At 47.2% G+C, this 20,232-nt stretch overlaps 1 protein-coding gene across 1 annotated transcript in view; it reads right to left on the bottom strand.

The window, feature by feature from the left end:
- Positions 1-20,232, bottom strand: part of LOC148142212 (microtubule-actin cross-linking factor 1, isoforms 6/7-like) — a 353,137-nt gene that overhangs the window by 264,351 nt on the left and 68,554 nt on the right. The window contains exons 10-13 of the mRNA XM_087976987.1: positions 17,238-17,408; positions 10,073-10,228; positions 8,764-8,970; positions 300-419 (exon numbers count right to left, since the gene is read on the bottom strand). Of these exons, the coding sequence (XP_087833113.1) occupies positions 300-419; positions 8,764-8,970; positions 10,073-10,228; positions 17,238-17,408 (654 nt within the window). The remainder of the gene's footprint in view (positions 1-299; positions 420-8,763; positions 8,971-10,072; positions 10,229-17,237; positions 17,409-20,232) is intronic.

The following is a 20,232-nucleotide window of genomic DNA, read 5'->3' as shown; positions in this document are numbered from 1 at the left end:
GTGGGAGGAAACCGAAGAATCCAGGGGAAACCCACGCAGACACAGGGAGAATGTGCACACTCCACACAGACAGTTACTCAAGGCTGGAATTGAACCTGAGTCCCTGGCGCTCTGAGGCAGCAGTGCTAACCACTGAGCCACCGTGCCAGCCATAAAGGATTCATTTCCATGAAAGACTCTCCTTGAACCTCTGCCTTTGTGTGAGGTGTGGTGACCCTCAGATTAAACCATCACCTGTCATCTCCGTCCGTAGTGAGCGACAGCCCGATGTGATTATGGCAACTTTCTGTGATGCTGACCTGTTGCTGGGTGAGCTGCTGTTTAATGTCATTGTTGTCGACAGCAATGTCCTTCTGAGCCTCTAGATGCTGATCCACTTCATCCATCCAACTTTGTAGCATCTTCCTTGACTCACTGAACTGCAAAGACAAGCATCACAGGGTCAAACAGTCCAATTCTCAACAAGAATGGGGGCAGGGTTAACACAGAATCACAGAATTGATATGATGCAGGAGGGGGCCATTTGGTCCATCCAATCTGCACTGCAAACCGCATTAGCCAGTTACAATCTCATCATTGTGAGGCAGGTCGTGCCTCACAAACCTTATTGAATTCTTTGAAAAGGTGACGAAGGAGGTTGATGAGGGGAAAGCGGTAGATGTGGTATATATGGATTTTAGTAAGGCGTTTGATAAGGTTCCCCATGGTAGGCTACTGCAGAAAATACGGAGATATGGCATTGAGGGTGAGTTGGAGGTTTGGATTAGGAATTGGCTGGATGGAAGAAGACAGAGGGTAGTAGTTGATGGCAAAGTTTCTTCATGGAGTGCCGTCACTAGCGGTGTTCCGCAAGGATCTGTTTTGGGACCATTGCTGTTTGTCATTTTTATAAATGACCTGGAAGAGGGGTTAGAAGGTTGGGTGAGCAAGTTTGCGGATGATACGAAAGTCGGAGGAGTTGTTGACAGTGAGGAAGGATGTGGCAGGTTACAGCAGGATATAGAGAAGCTGCAGAGCTGGGCAGAAAGGTGGCAAATGGAATTCAATGTAGCTAAGTGTGAGGTGATTCACTTTGGGAAGAATAACAAAAAGATGGGGTACTGGGCTAATGGTCGGATACTTGGTAGTGTGGATGAGCAGAGGGATCTTGGTGTCCATGTACACAGATCTCTGAAAGTTGCCACCCAGGTAAATAGTGCAGTGAGGAAGGCATATGGCGTACTGGCTTTTATTGGTAGAGGAATTGAGTTCTGGAGTCCTGAGGTCATGATGCAGTTGCATAAGACTCTGGTGCGGCCGCATCTGGAATATTGAGTGCAGTTTTGGTCGCCATACTATAGGAAGGATGTGGAGGCACTGGAACGGGTGCAGAGGAGGTTTACCAGGATGTTGCCTGGTATGGAAGGAAGATCGTATGAGGAAAGACTGAGACACTTGGGGCTGTTTTCATTAGAGAAAAGAAGGTTTAGGGGTGACTTGATTGAGGTGTACAAGATGATTAGGGGGTTAGATAGGGTTGACAGTGTGAACCTTTTCCCGCGTATGGAGTCGGGTATTACAAGGGGGCATAGCTTTAAATTAAGGGGGGGTAGATATAGGACTGAAGTTAGGGGTAGGTTCTTCACTCAGCGAGTCGTAAGTTCATGGAATGCCCTGCCAGTAGCAGTGGTGGACTCTCCCTCTTTATGGGCATTTAAGCGGGCATTGGATAGGTATATGGAGGATAGTGGGTTAGTATAGGTTAGGTGGGCTTGGATCGGCGCAACATCGAGGGCCAAAGGGCCTGTACTGCGCTGTATTCTTCTATGTTCTATGTTCTATCATGTTATCACTGCCATAGTACTTAGTGCAGCTTCCATTCCCACTCAGTCTGGGGTTTGTGAGAAATGATCTGAGTTTCACAGAGGATGAGAGCATTCTCCAGCCTGATGTTAAAGGGAATATGATGATATTTATGAAGTGCACTGTAAGCTCTGTGTCTGGTTTTTTTTTCCCTGCCTTTAAAAACAGAGCCACAAGGATCAAAAAAATCTGTTGTTAGTCACAGAAATTTACCCAGAGCTGCTGCATCATTTCACAGTGAGGAATTTGCTTCCTCATCTTGTCAACTGTGTGTTTTGAGGTGATGGGATCCTGCAGTGTACAGCCAATCAGGAGCTAGAGAGTTGTTCACAAGTGAGACCTATGGATCCCAGCTAACGGAGCGGGTTGGCCCTAGAAACAAGTTACAGGCTCACTGACACAGAGAGAGAGAGAGAGACATACACACACAAACAGGAGGGTATGCTGTTCTCCCCAGCAGAAGCTGCCTCTTCTCTGCAGTAGAAAAAAACTCCAGTCAAATTAACTGGTTACTTTTCCTGCAGCAGTTGCTGTGACTTTTAAATTGATAAACAGATTGGTCAGGTGGACAGATCAGTGACAGATGGAATTTATTCTGTTAAAGGCCAATTTTGAGGGTATTAGGCAAGAACTTTCGAAAGCTGATTGGAGGCTGGAAAATGGGAAGCCTTCAGAAATGAGATAACAAGAATCCAGAGAAAGTATATTCCTGTCAGGGTGAAAGGGAAAGCTGGTAACTATAGGGAATGCTGGATGACTAAAGAAATTGAGGGTTTGGTTAAGAAAAAGAAGGAAGCATATGTCAGGTATAAACAGGATAGATCGAGTGAATCCTTAGGAGAGTATAAAGGCAGTAGGAGTATACTTATGAGGGAAATCAGGAGGGCAAAACGGGGACATGAGATAGCTTTGACAAATAGAATTAAGGAGAATCCAAAGGGTTTTTACAAATACATTAAGGACAAAAGGGTAACTAGGAAGAGAATAGGGCCCCTCAAAGATCAGCAAGGCAGCCTTTGTGTGGATCCACAGAAAATGGGGGAGATACTAAATGAATATTTTGCATCAGTATTTACTGTGGAAAAGGATATGGAAGATATAGACTGTAGGGAAATAGATGGTGACATCTTGCAAAATGTCCAGATTACAAAGGAGGAAGTGCTGGATGTCTTGAAACGGTTAAAGGTGGATAAATCCCCAGGACCTGATCAGGTGTACCCGAGAACTGTGTGGGAAGCCAGAGAAGTGATTGCTGGGCCTTTTGCTGAGATATTTGTATCATCGATAGTCACAGGTGAGGTGCCGGAAGACTGGAGGTTGGCTAACGTGGTGCCACTGTTTAAGAAGGGTGGTAAGGACAATCCAGGGAACTATAGACCGGTGAGCCTGATGTTGGTGGTGGGCAAGTTGTTGGAGGGAATCCTGAGGGACAGGATGTACATGTATTTGGAAAGGCAAGGATTGATTAGGGATAGGAGAAAGTGAGGACGCAGATGCTAGGGATCAGAGCTTAAAAATGTGTTGCTGGAAAAGCGCAGCAGGTCAGGCAGCATCCAAGGAGAAGGAGAATCGACGTTTCGGGCATAAGCCTGAAGAAGGGCTTATGCCTGAAACGTCGATTCTCCTTCTCCTTTGATGCTGCCTGACCTGCTGCGCTTTTCCAGCAACTAATTAGGGATAGTCAACATGGCTTTGTCTGTGGAAAATCATGTCTCACAAACTTGATTGAGTTTTTTGAAGAACTAACAAAGAAGATTGATGAGGGCAGAGCAGTAGATGTGATCTATATGGACCTCAGTAAGGCATTCGACAAGGTTCCCCATGGGACACTGGTTAGCAAGGTTCGATCTCATAGAATACAAGGAGAACTAGCCATTTGGATACAGAACTGGCTCAAAGGTAGAAGACAGAGGGTGGTGGTGGAGAGTTGTTTTTCAGACTGGTGGCCTGTGACCAGTGGAGTGCTACAAGGATCGGTGCTGGGCCCTCTACTTTTTGTCATTTACATAAATGATTTGGATGCGAGCATAAGAGGTACAGTTAGTAAGTTTGCAGATGACACCAAAATTGGAGGTGTAGTGGACAGCGAAGAGGGTTACCTCAGATTACAACAGGATCTGGACCAGATGGGCCAATGGGCTGAGAAGTGGCAGATGGAGTTTAATTCAGATAAATGTGAGGTGCTGCATTTTGGGAAAGCAAATCTTAGCAGGATTTATACACTTAATGGTAAGGTCCTAGGGAGTGTTGCTCAACAAAGAGACCTTGGAGTGCAGGTTCATAGCTCCTTGAAAGTGAAGTCGCAGGTAGATAGGATAGTGAAGAAGGCGTTTGGTATGCTTTCCTTTATTGGTCAGAGTATTGAGTACAGGAGTTGGGAGGTCATGTTGCGGCTGTACAGGACATTGGTTAGGCCACTGTTGGAATATTGCGTGTAATTCTGGTCTCCTTCCTATCGGAAAGATGTTGTGAAACTTGAAAGGGTTCAGAAAAGATTTACAAGGATGTTGCCAGGGTTGGAGGATCTGAGCTACAGGGAGAGGCTGAACAGGCTGGGGCTGTTTTCCCTGGAGCGTCAGAGGCTGAGGGGTGACTTTATAGAGGTTTATAAAATCGTGAGGGGCATGGATAGGATAAATAGACAAAGTATTTTCCCTGGGGTCGGGGAGTCCAGAACTAGAGGGCATAGGTTTAGGGTGAGAAGGGAAAGATATAAAAGAGACCTAAGGGGCAACGTTTTCACGCAGAGGGTGGTATGTGTATGGAATGAGCTGCCAGAGGAAGTGGTGGAGGCTGGTACAATTGCAACATTTAAGAGGCATTTGGATGGGTATATGAATAGGAAGGGTTTGGAGGGATATGGGCCGAGTGCTGGCAGGTGGGAACTAGATTGGGTTGGGATGTCTGGTCGGCATGGACAGGTTGGACCGAAGGGTCTGTTTCCGTGCTGTACATCACTATGACTATAAAAGTGAAGTGATGCACTTGGAAGAAGGAACAAGCGAAGGGAGTACTCAGTGAATGGCAGGACACTAGGAAACTCAGAGGGATCATACAGTCAGAATCCTACAGCATGGAGACAGGCCTTTTGGTCCAAATGGATCCATGCCGACCAAAACATCCATCCACGCTAGCCCCATTTCCCTGCACTTGGCCCTGATGAAGGGCTTCTGCCTGATTCTCCTGCTCCTTGGATGCTGCCTGACCGGCTGTGCTTTTCCAGCACCACACACTTCGACTCTGACTCCAGCATCTACAGTCCTCACTTTCTCCATATCCTTGTAAACCTTTCCTATCCATGTCTATGTCCAAATGCCTTTTAAATGTTATTAATGTACCCGCCTCAACCACTTCCTCTGGCACCCTCTGTGTAAAAACAGTTGTCCCTTGGGTTGCCTTTTATTCTTTCCCCTCTCACCTTAAACTGATGCCCTCTAGTCCTCGATTCCCCAACCCTGGGAAAAAGACTGAGTGCATTCACCCTATCCAGGCCTTTCATGATCTTATACATCTCTATAATGTTCCCCCCTCAGTCTCCTACGCTCGAAAGGAAAATGTCCTAGCTTGTCCAACCTCTCCCTAAAACTCAGACCATGGAGTCCAGACAATATCCTTGCAAATTTCTTCTGCATTCTTTCTAGATTAGTAACGTCCTTCCTACAACAAGGTGACCAAAGCTGAACGCAATACTCCAAGCGTGGTCTCACCAACATCCTGGATAACAGCAACATAACTTCCCAACTTCTATACTCAATGACCTGACTGATGAGGGCCAGTCTACCAAAAGCCTTCATCATTGCCCTGTCTATCTGGGACACCACTTTCAGAGAACTGTGAACCTGAACTCCAAGGTCCCTCTGTTCCATGACACTCCTTAAGGCCCTACCATTCACCGTGAAATTCCTACCTTGATTTGACTTTCCAAAATGCAAGACCTCACACTTATCTACATTTGTGGAGAGGTGCGAGGGAGGAACAAAGGACTTCTGGGGAGTTTTTAAGTGGGTGAGATCTAAACCTGAGACCCTACACCATAGGAGAAAGTGAGGACTGCAGATGCTGGATATCAGAGCTGAAAAATGTGTTGCTGGAAAAGCGCAGCAGGTCAGGCAGCATCCAAGGAACAAGAGAATCGACGTTTCGGGCATGAGCCCTTCTTCCTGAAGAACGTCGATTCTCCTGCTCCTTGGATGCTGCCTGACCTGCTGCGCTTTTCCAGCAACACATTTTCAACCCTACACCATAGGGCCTCCCTCCTACCCACCTCCTCTAACCTTACTAAGAGTCTGTAAACTAGGTAAGTTTTCAGGTTTCTCTTTTTTTTTCCTTCTCTTCCTTTGTTTAGTTCTGCGCGGGCTTTCAGAATATCGGGATATGGATGTCAGGGTAGTTGCGTGTTCCTCCTGCAGAATGTGGCAGGTGAGGGACATTTGCGGGAAGTGCGCCCAACTCCAGCTCCTCGAAAACTGAGTTGGGGAACTGGAGCTGGAGCTGGATGAACTATGGATCATCCGGGAGTCTGAGGGGGAAATTGAGAGGATGGACAGGGAAGTGATCACTCCCCAGATACAAGATAAGGACAGCTGGATTACTGTCACGGGGACGAAAGGGAACCGATGGTCAGAGCAGAGATCCCCTGTGGCCGTTCCCCTCAGCAATAAGTATACCGTTTTGGATACTGCTGGTGGAGTCAGCCTGCCAGGGGAAAGCCATAGTTGTCAGGTCTCTGGCACTGAGCCTGGCACTGTGGCTCAGAAGGGAAGGGTGGGAAATAGAAAAGCGCTAGTAATAGGGGACTCAATAGTTAGACGGATTGACAGGAGATTTTGTGGTCAGGAACGGGACTCCCGGAAGGTACGTTGCCTCCGTGGTGCCAAGGTCCGGGATGTCGCCGATCGGGTCTACAAGATTCTAAAGGGGGAGGGGGACCAGCCAGAAATCGTGGTACATATTGGCACCAATGATACAGCCAGGAAAGGGATTGAGGATCTGAAAAGTGACTACAGAGCGTTAGGTTGGAAGCTGAAGAGCAGGACGAGTAGAGTGGTGATCTCAGGATTGCTACCGGTGCCACGAGATAGTGAGATGAGGAACAGTCAGCAAATGTAGCTTAACACGTGGCTGTGAGGCTGGTGCAGGAGGGAGGGCTTCAGATACCTAGACCATTGGGATACCTTCTGGGGAAGGTGGGACCTGTACATGAAGGACGGGTTGCACCTGAACTGGAGGGGCACAAATGTCCTGGGTGGGAGATTTGCTCGTGCGATTCGGAAGGGTTTAAACTAGTTTGGCAGGGGGGTGGGAATCGGAGCCACATGTCTGAGAGGGGGTCAGTTGCAGACAGGACAGTGGTAGGATGTAGTGAATCTATCGGGAAGGTTTCTCACGCAATGAAACAAAGGGATCGTTAAAGTGTGTCTGCTTTAACTCAAGGAGTATCAGAAGAAAGAATGATAAACTTAGAGCATGGATCAGTACATGGGGCTATGATGTTGGGGGCATAATGGAGACATGGGTTTGGAATTTCAGAAATCGGTTGGCTGACAGAAGGCAGAGAGTGGTTGTAGATGAAAAGTATTCTGCCTGGAGGTCAGTGTTGAATGGGGTCTCGCAGGGTTCTCTGCTCTTTGTAGTTTTTATAAATGACTTGGATGAGGAGGTTGAGGGGTGGGTTAGTAATTTTGCAGATGACACAAAGGTTGGAGGTATCATCGATAGTATCGAGGGCTACTGCAGGCTACAGCGAGACATAGACGGGATGCAGAGCTGGGCTGAGAAATGGCAGATGGAGTTCAACCTGGATAAATGTGAAGTGATGCATTTTGGAAGGTTGAACTCGAATGCTGAATATAGGATTAAAGACAGGATTCTTGGCAGTGTGGAGGAACAGAGGGATCTGGGTGTGCAAGTACATAGATCCCTCAAAGTTGCCACCCAAGTGGATAGGGTTGTTGAGAAAGCATATGGTGTTTTGGCTTTCATTAACAGGGTTTAAGAGCCGTGAGGTTTTGCTGCAGCTCTACGAGTCCCTGGTGAGACCACACTTGGAATATTGTGTCCAGTTCTGGTCGCCCTACTATAAGAAAGATACAGGCTTTGGAGAGGGTGGAAAGAAGGTTTAGCAGGATGCTGCCTGGACTGGAGGGCTTGTCTTATGAAGAAAGGTTGACAAAGCTCTGACTTTTCTCTCTGGAGGAAGAGAGCAGACCTGATCGAGGTGTACAAAATAATAAGAGGAATAGATAGAGTCAATAGCCAGAGACTTTCCCCCAGGGCAGGATTGACTGGTGCGAGAAGTCATAGCTTGAAGATATTAGGAGAAAGTTATAGAGGTGATGTCAGAGGTAGGTTCTTTACGCAGAGAGTTGTGAATGCATGGAATGTGTTGCCAGCGGTGGTGGTGGAAGCAGAGTCATTGGGGACATTTAAGCGAGTGCTGGACATGCACATGGATAGCAGTGAGTTGACGGGTGCGTAGGTTAAGTTACTATATTTTACATTAGGATTAATCCTCGGCACAACATCGTGGGCCAAAGGAAATGTTCTGTGCTGTACTTTTCTATGTTCGATGATCCTGAGTGCACCCAGCTCCAGCTCCCCCTCACGGTCTCCCAGGAGCTGCAGCTGGGTGCACTTCCCACACACGTGTAGTCATCAGGGATGATGGAAGTTAACCTGAGCTCCCACATCCTGCAGGAGGAACGTGTGACTGCCCTAAGTGCCATCTTAAAGTCTAAAAAGGAAAGTGAAAGGACTTTCCCTGAGCTTACCTGCACTTATTGCTGATCTGCTGCTGGCTGAACCCTCTCAAGCCAGGGCCTTACTTCTTATTCTACTACCAACAGTTTTGGAATAGCACATCTCTCTACCCCTCTGCTTTTTTTTTGGTTCGAGGAGGAGGGAAACACTACAGTGTATTACCTGTTGGGCATGTTTTCTGGCCTCCTGGAGAGACTGCTCTCGTTGGCTGGTACACTGTGTAAGTTTTGCCCATTTCTCCCTTACGGTGCCCATCACGTTCTGAATGAGACAGCGATGCTGCTTGCTGCTGCAATCCCTCAGAGGCTCTGAGCATTGTTCCAGGGTGTTCAGCTGTGCAGAGTGCAAGGCTACATCACTGCTGAACCGCTACAGAGAGAGAGAGAGAGAGAGAGAGATGGCAGCCATTACACACACAACTGCATCGCTACCCAATCCATGTACCCGATTTCTGTACCTAATCCCCACACTCACTATCTAGATTAGATTAGATTCCCTACAGCGTGGAAACAGGCCCTTCAGCCCAACAAGTCCACACCGACCCTCTGAACAGTAACCCACCCAGACCCATTTCCCTCTGGCTAATGCAGCTAACACTGTGGGCAATTTAGCCTGGTCAATTCACCTGGCCTGGGAGAAAATTGGAGCACCCGGAGGAAACCCACACAGACACAGGGAGAACGTGCACACTCCACATAGACAGTCACCTGAGGCTGAAATAGAACCGGGTCCCTGGGGCTGTGAGGCAGCAGTGCTAACCACTGAGCCACAGTGCCACTCCACCTGATCCCTGCACCCGATCCCTGCACTCACTGTACCTGATCACTGCCTCTAAGATAGTGACTGTTCAGGCGCCAGTGTCCTGTTAACCCATGTGGTACAAAGAAAGAGCACACGGTGTTGGGGGATAATATATTAGCATGGAGAGAGGATTGGCTAACTACAAGAAAACGGAGAGTGGGGATAAGATGGAATCTCCAGGATAGCAACCTGTAAATAGTGGAGTCCCACAGGGTCAGTGCTCAGCCCACAATTATTTCTAATCTGTATGAAGACAGAGGTAAATGTGCACTCACAAAGTCTGTGAGTGACACAAGATTAGGTGGGAAGGTAAGCGATGAGGATAACACATGGTTTGTGGACAGATATAGACAGGTTAAACGAATGGGAACCGTGTAGCAGATGGGGCATAATGTGGTGAAATGTGAGCTTATGCACTTTGGCAGGAAGAATAGAGGAGTTGAATATTATTTAAAGACTGGAGGAAGTTGCTTCATCAAGGGAGTTGAGAGTCCTTGTGCATATATTACACAAAGCCAGCATTCTAGTTCAGTGGCTAATAGAGAAAGTGAATGGAGTGTTGTCCTTTAATACTGAACCCACCCCAGGGTGATTCTGTGCCATCAGATAACACTTGGCCACAGTGTGATGGGGAGGTGGAATGGACTGTGTTTCTCCCAGGACAGGTCACCTGGTGATCCTGGATCTGTATTGTGATGGACTCCTGGATCAGACTCGGAGCTGGAGCCTTATTCAACACGTTCATGGCATCTTCTATCCAGCCAATCAGCTCCTGGGCGTTGCTATGGAATTGAGTCTCCAAGGTTACTCGTTCAGATAGTCTCACCTGGCAATTTAAACCAATCAAAACACAGTTTATATATGATCAATTCTTTCATGGTCAACCTAACAGAAAGGGTAATCAGGGAGAGACAGGAATAGGAAGACAGGGTGGGGGTTGTGGAGGATTGGCAGAGTTATACAGTATAGAAACAAGCCCTTCAGCCCACTGTGCCATGTTAACCAACCAACACTAATCCCATTACCTGCACTTGGTCCAGAGCCTACTACACCCTGGCATGTTAAACTCTCATCCAGATAGTTCTTCAATGTTGTGAGAGTACCTGCCTCCACCACCCTCTCAGTCAGCACGGACCATATATCCACCACCCTCTCAGTCAGCATGGTCCATATATCCACTACCCTCTCAGTCAGCACGGTCCATATACCCACCACCCTCTCAGTCAGCACGGTCCATATATCCACCACCCTCTCAGTCAGCACGGACCATATATCCACCACCCTCTCAGTCAGCACGGACCATATATCCACCACCCTCTCAGTCAGCACGGTCCATATATCCACCACCCTCTCAGTCAGCACGGACCATATATCCACCACCCTCTCAGTCAGCACGGTCCATATATCCACCACCCTCTCAGTCAGCACGGACCATATATCCACCACCCTCTCAGTCAGCACGGTCCATATATCCACCACCCTCTCAGTCAGCACGGACCATATATCCACCGCCCTCTCAGTCAGCACGGACCATATATCCACCGCCCTCTCAGTCAGCACGGTCCATATATCCACCGCCCTCTCAGTCAGCACGGTTCATATATCCACCACTCTCTCAGTCAGCATGGTCCATATATCCACCACCCTCTCAGACAGCACGGTCCATATATCCACCGCCCTCTCAGTCAGCACGGACCATATATCCACCGCCCTCTCAGTCAGTACGGTCCATATATCCACCACCCTCTCAGTCAGCACGGTCCATATATCCACCACCCTCTCAGTCAGCACGGACCATATATCCACCACCCTCTCAGTCAGCACGGTCCATATATCCACCACCCTCTCAGTCAGCACAGTTCATATATCCACCACCCTCTCAGTCAGCATGGTCCATATACCCACCACCCTCTCAGTCAGCACGGACCATATATCCACCACCCTCTCAGTCAGCACGGTCCATATATCCACCACCCTCTCAGTCAGCACAGTTCATATATCCACCACCCTCTCAGTCAGCATGGTCCATATATCCACCACCCTCTCAGTCAGCATGGTCCATATAGCCACCACCCTCTCAGTCAGCACGGACCATATATCCACTACCCTCTCAGTCAGCACGGTCCATATATCCACCACCCTCTCAGTCAGCACGGTTCATATACCCACCACCCTCTCAGTCAGCACGGACCATATATCCACCACCCTCTCAGTCAGCATGGACCATATATCCACTACCCTCTCAGTCAGCACGGTCCATATATCCACTACCCTCTCAGTCAGCACGGTCCATATATCCACCACCCTCTCAGTCAGCATGGTCCATATATCCACCACCCTCTCAGTCAGCACGGTCCATATATCCACTACCCTCTCAGTCAGCATGGTCCATATATCCACCACCCTCTCAGACAGCACGGTCCATATATCCACCACCCTCTCAGTCAGCATGGAGCACGGTCCATATATCCACCACCCTCTCAGTCAGCACGGACCATATATCCACCGCCCTCTCAGTCAGCACGGTCCATATATCCACCACCCTCTCAGTCAGCACGGACCATATATCCACCACCCTCTCAGTCAGCACGGACCATATATCCACCACCCTCTCAGTCAGCACGGTCCATATATCCACCACCCTCTCAGTCAGCACGGTCCATATATCCACCACCCTCTCAGTCAGCACGGTCCATATATCCACCACCCTCTCAGTCAGCACGGACCATATATCCACCACCCTCTCAGTCAGCACGGTCCATATATCCACCACCCTCTCAGTCAGCACGGACCATATATCCACCACCCTCTCAGTCAGCACGGTCCATATATCCACCACCCTCTCAGTCAGCACGGTCCATATATCCACCGCCCTCTCAGTCAGCACGGTCCATATATCCACTACCCTCTCAGTCAGCACGGACCATATATCCACCACCCTCTCAGTCAGCACGGTCCATATATCCACCACCCTCTCAGTCAGCACGGTCCATATATCCACTACCCTCTCAGTCAGCACGGACCATATATCCACTACCCTCTCAGTCAGCACGGTCCATATATCCACCACCCTCTCAGTCAGCACGGTCCATATATCCACCACCCTCTCAGTCAGCACGGACCATATATCCACCACCCTCTCAGTCAGCACGGTCCATATATCCACCACCCTCTCAGTCAGTACGGTCCATATATCCACTACCCTCTCAGTCAGCACGGTCCATATATCCACTACCCTCTCAGTCAGCACGGTCCATATATCCACCACCCTCTGGGTGAGAACATTCTTTTTCAGATCTCCTCATAACCACTTCCTCCTCACCTTAAACTGTTGCCCTCTGCTCTTTGACACATCTGCAATGGGGAAAAGGTTTTCACAATTATAATGCCTCAATGCTGCCCCTCAGCCTCCTCTGCTCCAAGGAGAACAGTCCCAGTCTATCCAGTCTCCCCTCATAACTGAGGCTTTCCATCCCAGGCAACATGCTGATGAAAATTCTACACCCTCTCCAGTCCTTCTGATATGTGGCCATCAGAAGGAGTTTTTGATCTGTGCCCTAAGCAAATGCGTTTTAAAATTGTAAGCAGACTTCCCTGCTCCAACACTCTACGCCCCAGTTAATGAAAGCAAGCAACCCACATGCCTTCGCCATACTGTCCCCCTGTGCTGACACTTTCAGAAAAATCAAAAATACAGACTTGTAACCAAAGTCCCTTTGTTCCTCAGTGCTCCCCAGGGAGCTACTATTCATCCTTCCCTTATTATATCTTCCAAAATTTGTTGCCTCACACTTCTCAGGATAAAATTCCATCTGCCAATGCTCTGCCCAATTTACCAGCTGATTAATATCAGACTGTTGCCTGAGACCTAGGAGAAAGTGAGGGGTGCAGATGCTGGAGATCAGAGTCGAGAGTGTGGCGCTGGAAAAGCACGGCAGGTCGGACAGCATCCGAAATGGCATTCTGCTGAAGGGCGGCACTGTGGCTCAGTGGTTAGCACTGCTGCCTCACAGTGCCAGGGACACAGGTTCGATTCCAGCCTCAGGTGACTGACTGTGTGGAGTTTGCACATTCTCCCCGTGTCTGCGTGGGTTTCCTCTGGGTGCTCTGGTTTCCTCCCACAATCCAAAGACATGTAGGTTGGATCAATTGACCATGATAAATTGCCCATAGTGTCAGGGGCAAATAGGGGAATGGGTTTGGGTGGGTTACTCTTTGGACGGTCAGTGTGGACATGTTGGACTGAAGGGCCTGTTTCCACACTAGGGATTTTAATTCACACTCTTCAACTGTAGCCTGAGACCATCCTCCTCACTATCAACGACACCCATCAATTTTCCAGTCATCTGCATACTTACTAATTATACCATCTACATTTACATCCAAGTGGTTAATGTACATAGCAAAGAGCAAGAGTCCCAGCACTGATCCCTGTTGTAGACCACTGGTCACAGGCTTCCAATTAAAAACAGCCCTCCGCCATCACCCTTTGCCTCCTGTTTGTAAATCAGTTTTGGATCCAGTTTGCCAGCTTGCATTGAATTTACACCCTAGAATGTGGTGCTTGCTGGAACATTGAGTAAGTCCAGAAGAACGAGGAGCAGAAGTAGGCCATCTGACCCTTTGAGCCTGCTCCACCATTCAATAAGATCATGGGTGATCTTTTGATAGCCTCAGCTCCACTTACCCACCCACTCACCAGAACCCTTGATTCCTTTACTGTTCAAAAATCTATCCAGCTAGGGAATTCCACAGCTTCACAACCCTCTGGGTGAAGAAATCTGCTCCCTCTAATCTTGAGGCTGTGCCCTCTTGTCCTAGTTTCACCTGCCAGTGGAAACATCTTCTCTACTTCCATCTTATCGATTCCCTTCATTATTTTATGTTTCTATCAGATTCCCCCTCATTCTCCTGAATTCCAATGAATATAATCCCAGTCTACTCAGTCTCTCCTCATAAACCAACCCCCTCAACTCCAGAATAAACCTAGTGAACCTCCTCTGCAGCCCTTTGAGTGCCAGGAGGAGATAGACAGATAGATTTTTAATGAGTAAAGGTTGAAAGGTTAAGGAGAGTGGGCAGGAAGGTGTGGTTGGGATTGAGATGAGACCAGCCATGATCATATTAAATCATGGAGCAGGCTCGAGGGGCTGAATGGCCTCCTGCTCCAATGTTCATTGAAACATAGAAAATAGAAGAAGGACGAGGCCATTTGACCCCTCAAGCCGACTCTGCCATTCAATATGATCATAGCTGATTATCAAATACAGCTATGTCCCTGTCCCTGATTCCTCCCATACCCTTTGATCACTTTAGTACCATGAACTATATCTAACTGCTTCATGAAAATATTCAATCTGTTATGGATTAGGCCAGACCACTCAAAACATTCTTAAGCAGGCAACCCAGACCATTACTTTGTAATTTGTTTAGGTCCTGGAGTAAGTTAGCTAGGTTACTACTAGGCTTTAAAGCAGACAAAAGTTTATTCACAAAATTACACAATGCAACACAAAGAACAGAATAAAGAACCCCTACAGAACTCAGTCTATCCAAACTAGACTTAATTATGCTGTTCCGAATATACACAACAGTCCCAATAAGCAAACTCCCTTTAAAACCCAGTATAAATGGAACACATGCTTACAGGTTGAAGTTAGAAGGGTAGAAGGAGAGAGAGGTTTTGCAGCCTGTTCATACAGTCCACAGCTAAAGTTCAAACTAACTCTGGACTGAACTGCTCAGCTACAGAGCTGACCACTCCCCTTTCATTATACAGGTCACTGCTAAAACATGACCACTTTGGCCTGAAGTCTCATCTGTTTACATAGAAACAAAAGGGCTCTCAACATCCTTTTCATCTCTGTACCAAACTAGTCACCTTGGAACTGGGGGAGTTTTCTGACCCTTCTGAAAGAATCCAAGGACACAGTATCCTTGAGAAAAGGACCAGCTTTGTGACAAGTATTTTAAATTCAATCACTTTCTGTGGCAGAGACTTCCACAGGCTTCCCACTCTCTGGGTGAAGAAAGTGGGAGATGGGGTGTAATGAGAGAGATAGAGGAGGGAGGTGTGGGGTGGAGATAAAAGGGGAGGGGAAGAATGAGAGAGAGGGAAAGGGCAGGGGTGGAGAGAGCAGGAAAAAGGGAGACGGTGCGGGGGGAGGGGGGGAAGGGGGGGGGGAGGGGGGGACCTATTTGAGAGCAGAGGGATACAGATGCTTAGGAATTGGGCGACAGGTTTAGACAATACATTTGGATCGGCTCAGGCTTGGAGGGCCGAAGGGCCTGTTCCTGGGCTGCATGTTTTCTTTGTTCAGATGATGGTGCTGTCTCATTAAAGCAAGACAACTGGCATAGCTTATCCTGAGGGTCACCGTGTTTTAGGCTGGGGGAGAGATTGAGAAGGAGTCCTTCATGGTACCCTCAGCCAGTGCAGGAATTGAACCCATGCTGTTGGCGTTATTCTGCATTGCAAGCCATTCAGCCAATCAACTGAACTAACCAACTCCATATTACTGTTAACCAACTGAGCTAACCAACCCCATATTGCTGTTAACCAACTGAGCTAACCAACTCCATATTGCTGTTAACCAACTGAGCTAACCAACCCCATATTACTGTTAACCAACTGAGCTAACCAACCCCATATTGCTGTTAACCAACTGAACTAACCAACTCCATATTACTGTTAACCAACTGAGCTAACCAACTCCATATTACTGTTAACCAACTGAGCTAACCAACTCCATATTGCTGTTAACCAGTGACTGAATAGCTAATATATCAATTGTCCAGTGCCTTCAGTAAAGAGTTCAACTAATCTGGAACCAAGGAGATCAGAGAATGTGGAAGAAACCCATCACTCAGGGCCTGTGGAGTGGTCCCATGGGCCTGTGTTTGCCCAGTATTCTCCACACTTTAGATTAGATTATTTACAGTGTGGAAACAGGCCCTTCGGCCCAACAAGTCCACACCGACCTGCCGAAGTGTAACCCACCCAGACCCATTCCCCTACATTTACCCCTTCACCTAACACTAGGGGCAATTTAGTCTCGTCAATTCACTTAACCTGCGCATTTTTGGACTGTGGGAGGAAACCCACCCAGACACGGGGAGAATGTGCAAACTCCACACGGACAGTTGCCTGAGGCGGGAATTGAACCCGGGTCTCTGGTGCTGTGAGGCAGCAGTGCTAACCACGGTGCCACGGTTCCACTCCACTTGTATGTGTCTCTGTGAATGTGTATGCTGGGATTTGGTGAAGGGGCTTGGAGTTTCACCTGTTTCTCTTAGCCAGTTTCCCACCTCTGCTCTGAACCATCTGTATTCCTCTTGGTCAGCAATTTTGTATTCTACCTGACACCTGCCATAATCCCAGTATTTTTTTCTTTATCTGAATTTCCATCTCCTTTGTCATCCCAGGATCTGTGGAGTTGTTGGTCCTATCTTTCCCATGTAACTGTACACAGCATCTGTTGTTTGAAATTTCTTTACTGTACATGGTTTTCCCATGTTACACTCCAACTGCCAGATTCTTGCCCACTTACTTAACCTCTCTATATCTGTCTGAAACCTCCTGACATCTTTTTCACAAAATGCCTTCCTTGAGGTTCCAGCACAGACCCACAGATTCCACTCACCAACCCTGCCCATCAAATAAAGAGCCATTTATATATACTCTCTGTTTTCTGCAGCAGCCAATCTGCAATCTCTGCCCAATGTTACCCCTTCACCATGTGTTTCTATTCTGCATATTCTCCTCATCTCTCTCTCTCTGATTATCATGACATACACATTCTCTCGATCTCACTCAGAAAGCAATATCCTCTTACTTTCCTTTCCTGCATTTTCAGATGAACTGCGTTCCACTTGTGCTGTAGTGTGTGGAGCCTGTGCTCTGTCTTTGATCCCTTTGAACCTCTGCAGTCATTGAGGAATTGTTCCATCATTGTGTAAACACTGTCATATGCGCACTGTTTGGATTCTACCTCTTTGTACAGTTCCTGTGAAGAACAAGTCACTGAGAGTGAACAGCACATTTTGGTAAACAGTGTACACCACTGGGAAATAAAATGCTGTGTCAGTAAAAGAGACATAAACCTTGAATTGCCACAATCAGTTCACCCGACTTAACCTAGGAAAGGAAAGCTGGTATTTCTGCATAGTTTAGATTAGATTCTCTACAGTGTGGAAACAGGCCCTTCAGCCCAAACAGTCCACTCTGACCCTCCAAAGAGTAACCCACCCAGACCCATTTCCCTCTGACTAATGCACCTAACACTATTGGCCAATTCACCCTGACCGGCACAACTTTGGACTGTGGGAGGAAACCGGAGCACCCAGAGGAATCCCACGCAGACACGGGGAGAATGTGCAAACTCCACACAGACAGTCACCCTAGACTGGAATCGAACCTGGGACCCTGGTGCTGTGAGTTAGTACAGTTAGTGGGTGATTCTGATCCCAGAATAGAATTGTTGAATTTTCTGTCCCATCAAATGTAACCAGTGTGACACTCTGTCCCAACCAGTTTTAGAATCTTCATCCCAAAACTCTTGGGGCAAGAAACTCCTCAACAGAATCATTTATTATTTAATGTGGGTTGTTTTCAATACATCACTATTTATTTCCCCAAGTTCTCTAGCCTTTTTTCCACAATAAAAACCTGAGGTGAAACATTCATTTAGTACCTCACCCATCTCCTGTGGTTCCACACATAGATGACCTGGTTGATCTTTAAGGAGCCCTATTCTCTCCCGAATACTTTTGCTCTTAATGTACTTGTGGAATCTCTTTGGATTATCCTTATCTGCCAAGGTCATCTCATATCCCCTTTTAGCCCTCCTGATTCCTGAAGTAACTCCACAGAGACTGGTATCCTGTGACCAAGCCCCCCTTTATTTACACAGGCAGAATCCTGGACACTGATCCAGCTCCCTCAGAGCCCACTCTCAGAGTGAACAGGATGTCTGACACTGCTGTGTATATCTGCCAGCCAGGGCTCCCCGATTGGACCAAATTAACAACCCCAGTCAGGGAAGTCACATTCTATGATGTTCACACAGCTGACCTTATTACAGTCACTACAATTTCACTGTTAAGAATGCCCCTCACCCCTTATACTCTTCAAGAGATTCGCTTGATCCCAGTTGTATATATCTAACATGCGCCTCCTTTTTATTCCTGACCAGAGCCTCAATATCTTAGTTCATCAATTGTTCCCTACTTGTATCAGCCTTACCCATCTTCTCTAACAGGAACATAATGCCTCTGAACTCTTGTTAGCACACTTGAAAACCTCCCACCTGCCAGTTGTCTCTTTACCTGTGAACAGTCTACTCCAATCAACTTTTAAAAATTCCTCAAGATTAGACTGGTGCTGGAAAAGCACAGCAGGCCAGACAGCATCCCAGGAGCAGGAAAATCGACATTTTGGGCAGGAGCCTTTCATCAGGAATGACCTGATTTTTGAAAATTCCTGTCTAATGTCATCAAAATATGTCTTACTCCAACTAAAAACTTTTACTTTTAGATAAGGCTTATCTTTTTCCATAACTATTTTATAACTATAGAATTATGATTGTTTTTCCCAAAGTGCTCCCCTACTAACACTTCAGTCACTTTTCCTATTTCCCAAGAGAAGGGCAGGTTTTGCTTCTTCTGTAGTAGGTACATCTACAGGTTGATAAAGAAAAATTTCTTGAACGTGTTTAACAAATTCCTCATCATCCGAGCCCTTAACGTTCTGGCAGTTCCAGTCAGTGTTTGGAAAGTTAAAATCCCCTACTATTACAACCTTATTACTTTTACATATCTGAGGTCTCCCTACATATTTGCTCCTTAGTTTCCCACTGACTATTAGGTGGCCTATAGTACAATCCTATTCCTCTCTTATTTCTGAGATCCACTCATTTAGCTTCACTGGATGATCCCCTGGGAATATCCTCTCCAAGTACAGCTGTAATATTTTCCTTAATCAAAAATGCCACTCCCCCCCTCTCTTGCTTCCCTTTCAAACATTCCAAAAGCATCTAAGACCCAAAATGTTGAGCTGTCAGTCCTGCCCTTCCCTCACCTAGGTCCCTGGAATAATGTGCATTCCCAATGCCACATTCCCATCGATGGCCTGACTTCACCAGCCTTACCTGTAAGACCCCTTGCATTGAAATAAATGCAGTTTAATTTATCAGTCTTACCTCTTTCTCTGATTTGCTGTTGCCACCTTTTCTAATTAACTCGCCCTTTTTTGCATCCAAACCATTCTCATCTGTCTCTCTATTCTCACTAATACTTGAGCTTCTTGCCAAGATGGCGGTAGAGTTGACACTTCCAACTGAGCTTATCCACTGTCCATTTTGTTTTCTTTTGTCATTCTTTTTTCTCTTTTATGTTCTTTTTTTCTATCTCTTTCTTCTCAGTGATGTCCTGAATTCCCGGCCTCGGTGCCGATTTGGACTCTTGGCTAATTGGAGAAAGTGAGCACCGCAGATGCTGGCGATCAGAGTCAAAAAGCATCGCGCTAGAAATGCACAGCCGGTCAGGCAGCATCCGAGGAGCAGGAGAGTTGGTGTTTTGGGCATAAGCCCTTCATTAGGGATTCCTGATGAAACGTCGATTCTCCTGCTCCTCAGATGCTGCCTAATCTGCTGTGGTTTTCCAGCACCACACATTTAGGCTCTTGGCCAATTGCCAGCCTCGGACTTGGACTCTCGGCTTCAGCATGGACCTGGCATAGCAGTCTCTCAGCTTAGTGTGGGTGAACTCTTGGCCTGATGTAGTGGTGTCTCAGGGCAAAAGTGAGGACTGCAGATGCTGAAAACCAGAGTT

This window comes from Chiloscyllium plagiosum, unplaced genomic scaffold (assembly GCF_037043375.1).
Source record: "Chiloscyllium plagiosum isolate Xiang-an unplaced genomic scaffold, Cpla_swu_hap1 HiC_scaffold_30, whole genome shotgun sequence".
NCBI classification, from domain to species: Eukaryota; Metazoa; Chordata; class Chondrichthyes; order Orectolobiformes; family Hemiscylliidae; genus Chiloscyllium; species Chiloscyllium plagiosum.
The sequence above is the reverse complement of the archived record's forward strand: the minus strand, read 5'-3'. Positions and strand labels throughout refer to the sequence as shown.